Below are 7,836 nucleotides of genomic sequence, written 5' to 3'. Positions count from 1 at the left end.
CCAAAGCTTAGTAATATGTATGTGTTGCTCTTGGATTATAACATGTGCAAATTTTCTTTTACAGTGGAAACTGTTATACCTAGGTATCAGTAAACTTACCTTGGCTTATTATTGATGTTCCATCAATTGAATACATACATATATGTATATAGATTATGAACACATAACCTTCCAACATTATCTAGGTATCACAAAATGTAAACACTGAATATTTAATATATATGTCAATTTATATTTCCAAATATGTATCTCTTTATCATAACCTATACTGTAGAACGTGCATGCCTCATACTTCTAGAATAATGATAATATTCACTACAGAAAAAGTTGTGTTATCTAAATTGAATGTGTTATCGTCCTTGGATCATAACATGTGACAATAATATGTCTCTACAAAAGGAAAGATATAGCTTATCTAATTAGTGATGTTCTGCCAATTGATAATATGTATATATATACAGCCGATATATGTTATATCCATGTAACCTTTCAATTAAGCCCCTTCATTGTGTTTATTTATTGTATGTAGTCTATGTATACTATAAAAAAAAAGATGTTTTCTGTATCCATTGACTGCTTGGCCTTTCGAACCATGTGGCTATGTGATCGTGCTATACAAATGTACTTTATAAGTATGATATTGATTGGTGTAACTAATGATATAAACTTCAGTGAAATGGTTATAACAAAACATAATGCCACATATAGTTTTGCATTTCATGCCATAATTTCACATACCTGAGTTGCAAATATAATCCCAAATACATATTTTACTATCAGCCGGTATCTTCGCCAAATGTAAAAAGAAAACACGTGCATACTGTCTTACAAATCGCATGCTTTTGGTCTACTCCTTCCAATTAGCAGGTCAATATTTTGTATTATTGAATGTAATACTATTTTCAACATAAATAGAATAACCAGAATAATAATTACCCATGATTATTGTACATGGAAATGTCAAATATAGGACTCCCATTATGATTATATTAGCAATCAAAATACTCTATGTCAGATATATCTCATCAAAATACATATAAATAATGCTCATTGGATATATCAGACAAAACAATACAAGTCTGAAGTTTTTCTTCCAAAGCTAAACAAATATTGTGATCATATCTATCTGTTGGTAAACAGTTGAATGGCCTGGAACAAACCCAGATTGAAATTTGTATAAAAGATTATTACTTATAACATAATTATGTAGACGTTTATGAACGACCCTTTCAAAAACTTTACTCACAGTACTAAGAAGTGAAATTGGTCTATAATTTGATGAAACAAAACGTTCGCGCTTTTTTAATAATGGCATTACTACTGCTTATTTCCTTTGATTTGGAAACTTACACTCGGAAAATGACATATTAAATATTATTTGAAGCGGTACACAAACAGTTGTAGCAGTAATTTTTAGCATTTCGTGTGTAATCTTATCATTTCCGGGTGCTTTATTAGACTTTATGGTTAAAAGAATATTTTTTTACTTCTTTTTGCGAAAAAATATTGTTTCAACATTATTTTGACATCTAGATGGAAAGTGGTTCATAAGTAATATTGGATATAGAACAAAAAATTGTGTTCAGTAAATCTGCCTTCTTTTTATCATTAAACACAAGTTCGGCGTGTTCGTTATCATAAATTGAAGGGATAGATTTGGACAAACCAGTTTTACCAATAGGTCGGTGCATTAATCGCCAATATGAGTTTGAGTCGTTTAAATTAGAATTGTCATTCAGACAATTTATATTTACATAAAAAGATAATTTAGCATATTGTTTCATGTTGTTAACTTTATTTCTCTGCCTTTTAAACTTTAATATATCATTCGGACGGTTATGTTTTCGAGCTTCTTTATGAAATCTGTCCCTTTTTCTTATTGCCTTACGTAAGTCGGAGGTAAACCAGGTATTATCGTTTTTCCTCACTGCAACTTGGTTCTTTGGAATACAAAGTTTGGCTAAGTTTAAAAAAAAGTTGATGTAAAAAGCTCACAAGCTGCATCTACTGTGTGGTAGTTGATCCCTCCATGGATAATCTCTAATTTTTCAGGCAACATTCCAGAAAAAAATAGGGTTGGTCACTAAGCAGACAATTTTTTTTTCTTCTTAATTTTCATGGATCAATATATACTTACAGGGTAATAACAAATGTAAGAAAAATAAATTTCTATGCATTTCAATTGTTATTATTCTGTCAAGAATGTGGTCAGGATCCGATGACCATAACAGTGCATGTAATCTTGATGCCGGACTACTAAAATGATCGTCATGGATACAAAGTAGGTGATATAATGTTCCCTAAGGTCCGCAGGAAACATTTAAAGTAGGTCATGATCAGGTTATCCGAAGCATATGTAAATCTTGTTTTTGGCCTTACTGTAGTTTATGTGGGGAAACAACACTTTTGGGTACAAATTCAAAGTTGGTTGGAATGACTAAATTTTGATGGTAAGAAAATTAAGAACCTGGCCCTTCCCTAGGGCCTGAAGAGAGGGGCCAGATCCAGATATGCTAGAATCAAACTCTTCATGGATGGAAAGGTCTTAAGTCGCTATATCTGAAATTGTTATTTCATTACCCCCTTGTCGTTCATTCCTCCACTATATCATTTTTTTCTGAAAATTGTCAGCAATATATATATACCGTATGTCAGACAATTATGTACCGCCAAAAATGATATATCAATAATATATGTTGGTCACTTCCAACATGAATTTCTCTCAAGGAATTCATAAAGCTTTTTTTGGATTAAATGAACTTTTGTTCTGTTTTTGTTTGATTTTTACATCACTACAACAAATAACATAATTGTATTACAACTCAGGTCCATGTATCTGTTGTATAACTTGGTGAGATCACTGTTGTATATTTATCATTTCTGTGTTGTAATTGCAACGGTCCTGTTTATATCTATCGCAGCATCTGGCTTCTGAAGATACTGGTACAGTGGTATCATGCTTTAAGTTCAAAATTCGTTCACGATATAATGCTTTCTTACATTACTGCGATGTAAATGATTAAATTGTTTTATTCATTTGGTTATTCAAAAGGAATGGATATTGCAGCCATTGCTTCTCCAATATTGGAATATTGAGAAATTGAATGCTGGTTTAGAGTTACAAAATGGAAACCATAATGATATATAATTATTTAATATTGATTTAGAATCATCTTTCATAACTACTTAATACTGATTTTGAATCAAATTTGAGCTAATTTGATTGTGTTTGCATGTCACCTATAGACCAGATAAAGCTTGTAAATGAGAGATGTTGTTACATCATCAGTTCTTTATTGTTTGTCTGTGTGTACTTAGAAATTACCATGCTCTTTGCAGTTTATGAAAAGATGAATACACTCGTACTAGCTGTGATTGCTCCCAGGGTTCTGTCACTCCTGCATGGTGACCTTATAACATTGAAATGGTTGCAATCAGTGTCCTATAATTAAAACACCTACTGGCAATCCATAGACAACTACCAAAGTTCTCCGCGGGTCTGTTACCACCCAGGAATACAATCATGCTAGCCCCCTTCAAGGGGTTATACATGGCCGAGATATACAACATAATAACTAGTGAACCATAGTTTGAAGGTTGTTTCGAAAAAACAAAAACCAGCGCAACCTATGTTTCAAAGTAAACATTGATATTTTTTAATAGCCTGAGGCATTGGGCTTGGTAATTTAGGCAAACATGTAGATTTTCATGAACTGACCTCACTGACCTCACTGTGTCCTATGTGATTTGACAATTGACTTTAATTTTTGAAAAAAGTTGGACTGGGGCATATCTTCTTTACTATTTCACCTGGAGTATCCGCTTTCCAGATTTAGTGTACAAGGACATCTTTGGATGGCAGAGTGAAGAGTGCAAGATTTAGGTCACTGTGACGTATGACTTGACCTTTGACCTTTACTTTTAAAAATATTTGTACGGGGCATATGCTTTTTCACCAGGAGTAACCAGATTTGGTAACCAAGGACATCTTGGAATGCCGGATGAAGTAGGTCACTATGAACTCACTGTGACCTATATGCTTCCTGACATAAGTGTACTGTTTGTGCATAGAAATTCTTACCGGTGGCCATGGGGGTCTATATATATGGATAGCCTTGCAATACTTTGCCTTGTAAATAAATATTTTCTATGCACAGTAGATCATATTTCTTTAATTTTGTTTTGAGAAAAAATTGCCCTTAATGAATCAGGCAATATATTGACAAGAGTGTTAAAATAATAGTAAATAAGTGATATAACAACAAAAAGGCCTTCATGGAATATCTGATTGGTTTTCTTAGTTAAAATACATTTTTTTAAACTACCCTTCTTTTCTTTTTCATGGAAGAATATTCAGCGCACGTATGTCCTAAGGAGGGATTATGTTCGTTTTGTTAACCTATTGTAAAGTTCTTAGCTTGGGCGCTGCAGGCGGTGCAGTGCCTATTTCATATTAAAGGAAATGACTTCGGGTGTCCGTATGGCACATTCCATGGTTACAGTGATTTACCATGGTGAGGTTTTACGGTGTATAACGCTTCAAACCGAACACAAAATTAACACTGTAGCCTATGGGAAATGGCGTCGTCTGCATTTGTTTGTCCGACCCGGAGGCGATCTGCGCGAGGGAGATATCACGTGATAAAATCAGCCTGACTGATTGGTCAAGCGTGTCTGCGGTGGATCGGTGTATTCGTCGTCATCTGTTCAATTAATAAAGTGACTTAAAATTACATTCATTTAATTTCTCTAACGACATAATAGTGTCTGTCATTTACACTGACACAAATCCGAGACGAGCAGCGTCTGCAGTGTCACAGATGGCTGACATGGAGGAGATAGTGGAAATGGGACTATTGGAACCCTGTGTGGAAACCAGTCATGCTTCACCAAACAGGGAAGTTTTCAGTCGGAAAATTGAATATATGTTAGCTCTGATTGGCAATACTATCGGGCTAGGGAACGTCTGGAGATTTCCATACCTATGTATGAGGAATGGCGGAGGTTGGTTATGTTTACATACTTGATTTTAAATAAATTATTGTATATAATTGTTATTCCTAATTTAAATATCGCATTTATCTCGAAGTACNTACATAATACATCTACATATCAAATCTATAACATCGGTCAATATCTTAATATCAACCAATCAGGACCCGACCTAACACGGACATTTTGTTAAAAAAAAAATCAACGCAGATGGCAGTAGTTNTGTATAGAAATTCTTACCGGTGGCCATGGGGGTCTATATATATGGATAGCCTTGCAATACTTTGCCTTGTAAATAAATATTTTCTATGCACAGTAGATCATATTTCTTTAATTTTGTTTTGAGAAAAATTTGCCCTAAATGAATCAGGCAATATATTGACAAGAGTGTTAAAATAATAGTAAATAAGTGATATAACAACAAAAAGGCCTTCATGGAATATCTGATTGGTTTTCTTAGTTAAAATACATTTTTTTAAACTACCCTTCTTTTCTTTTTCATGGAAGAATATTCAGCGCACGTATGTCCTAAGGAGGGATTATGTTCGTTTTGTTAACCTATTGTAAAGTTCTTAGCTTGGGCGCTGCAGGCGGTGCAGTGCCTATTTCATATTAAAGGAAATGACTTCGGGTGTCCGTATGGCACATTCCATGGTTACAGTGATTTACCATGGTGAGGTTTTACGGTGTATAACGCTTCAAACCGAACACAAAATTAACACTGTAGCCTATGGGAAATGGCGTCGTCTGCATTTGTTTGTCCGACCCGGAGGCGATCTGCGCGAGGGAGATATCACGTGATAAAATCAGCCTGACTGATTGGTCAAGCGTGTCTGCGGTGGATCGGTGTATTCGTCGTCATCTGTTCAATTAATAAAGTGACTTAAAATTACATTCATTTAATTTCTCTAACGACATAATAGTGTCTGTCATTTACACTGACACAAATCCGAGACGAGCAGCGTCTGCAGTGTCACAGATGGCTGACATGGAGGAGATAGTGGAAATGGGACTATTGGAACCCTGTGTGGAAACCAGTCATGCTTCACCAAACAGGGAAGTTTTCAGTCGGAAAATTGAATATATGTTAGCTCTGATTGGCAATACTATCGGGCTAGGGAACGTCTGGAGATTTCCATACCTATGTATGAGGAATGGCGGAGGTTGGTTATGTTTACATAATTGATTTTAAATAAATTATTGTATATAATTGTTATTTGAATTTAAATATCGCATTTATGTGTGGCCATTTTGTAGTTTATTTAAGCAATGATTGCTTTAGCAAATGTTGTTATGGTCCTATAACACACATTGCTATTGATAACAAACTTAATAAAGTCTTGCAGGGATTTATGGAAGTTTGTCAGCAATATATGTCTGTTATAGGACCATAATAATATTTTCTAAAATATTTATTATCTATATTTGCATTTTGATAGAGTAGTTACGGTTTATTTAGTTATTTCGAACAGTTCTTTGAACACCAATTAAATTGGTACCGTCACAATAGAGAGTGATGCATTATAATAACAAATGTTGATATAGTCTCGTAACATTTGCCTTTTCAATGCATTGCAATGGAAGGATGCAGAGCAAATGCAAATATTTCTACGTAATTTTACTGACATCTGTTCATACATATGTTTTTAAGCGAAGATTTGACGAGCGCGCGTTATCTCGAAGTTTGTTTTTGTTCTATGAAACTTTGTTTCAATATGTCGGATTTCTCTGAAAATTGTTCATTGCTTAATATTTAATGCTGATTGTTGGAACGCGCATTATCTGAAAGCACGTTTTGTTTTCATTTGACATTTTATGTTTACGCATCTAACTTGGACATAGAAAAAGGGCCGTTTTAAGTAGAAGATATCTGATCTATACAGAAAATCCTGTAACTTTGAATTCGTACTTCAGTGTTGCGAACAACTGTGACAAAATGACTTCATGTGATAAGCTACTTTTGTAAAAATAATTAGGAAAGACCAGTAAATTACTTCAGAAAATGTATGTTATTACTGAGTAAGATGGAATGTTGATATTGAGGACGGGCTTGCTAATCAAGTGTGTACTCTTCAGAGTATCTTTACATCTCGCATACAAAGGCGCGTTCTATCTCAGAAATTTGATATATCACAGCTCTGTATTCAGGCTTCCCTTTAAAATTTGTTCAGAATTTTTATGGTGTTGGCGACATCCCTTTGTCAGTACAGTAATCCCTGAACACTGATACAAATGCAGATAGTTTGTAGGTCTTAGGGAAACATGGGGCTCCCAAAAGGGGTACGTAAATGTCCGACTTTTTGGTTAAGGATTTTGATAACCGGTTCGTGGTCTTTCGCTCGAGTAACCGGATAACCGGCTAACCGTTGACAAGCCTACATAATACATCTACATACCAAATCTATAACATCGGTCAATATCTTAATGTCAACCAATCAGGACCCGACCTAACACGGATATTTTGTTTAAAAAAAAAATCAACGCAGATGGCAGTAGTCGTTCGTAGTTACGGCACACTTTTACAAAGGGACATTGGACAATGCAGACATTTCGACTTATCAGAAGCCAGTCTGCAGCGGCCATTTCGCGGAAGATGTTGGCATTTTTCCCCATCTTCAAGAACACGATTAAAATATTCAATTAAACAACATTTATTGTAATCCATAAATCTGAGCAGAAATTGTTATAGCCTGAAATGACTCCGCAAGTGATAGGCCATGATTTAGATCTGTTCGGAAACTTATCATCGAATATCATTAGTGACTACATGTATTATATGTAACTGCAGTACACCTTTACTATGATACTTGTATCCCTCTGTACAACCACGCATGTTTATACATT

The 7,836-nt window shown here is 34.7% G+C and overlaps 1 protein-coding gene across 1 annotated transcript in view; it reads left to right on the top strand.

The window, feature by feature from the left end:
- Positions 1–5,639: 5,639 nt before the first annotated feature.
- LOC110459029 (sodium- and chloride-dependent glycine transporter 2-like) overlaps positions 5,640–7,836 on the top strand; it is a 35,588-nt gene continuing 33,391 nt past the window's right edge. Inside the window, exon 1 of the mRNA XM_021511058.1 lies at positions 5,640–6,155. Coding sequence (XP_021366733.1) covers positions 5,972–6,155 — 184 coding nt within the window. The 5' untranslated portion in view covers positions 5,640–5,971. The remainder of the gene's footprint in view (positions 6,156–7,836) is intronic.

This window comes from Mizuhopecten yessoensis, unplaced genomic scaffold (assembly GCF_002113885.1).
Source record: "Mizuhopecten yessoensis strain PY_sf001 unplaced genomic scaffold, ASM211388v2 scaffold9935, whole genome shotgun sequence".
NCBI lineage: Eukaryota > Metazoa > Mollusca > Bivalvia > Pectinida > Pectinidae > Mizuhopecten > Mizuhopecten yessoensis.
The sequence above is the reverse complement of the archived record's forward strand: the minus strand, read 5'-3'. Positions and strand labels throughout refer to the sequence as shown.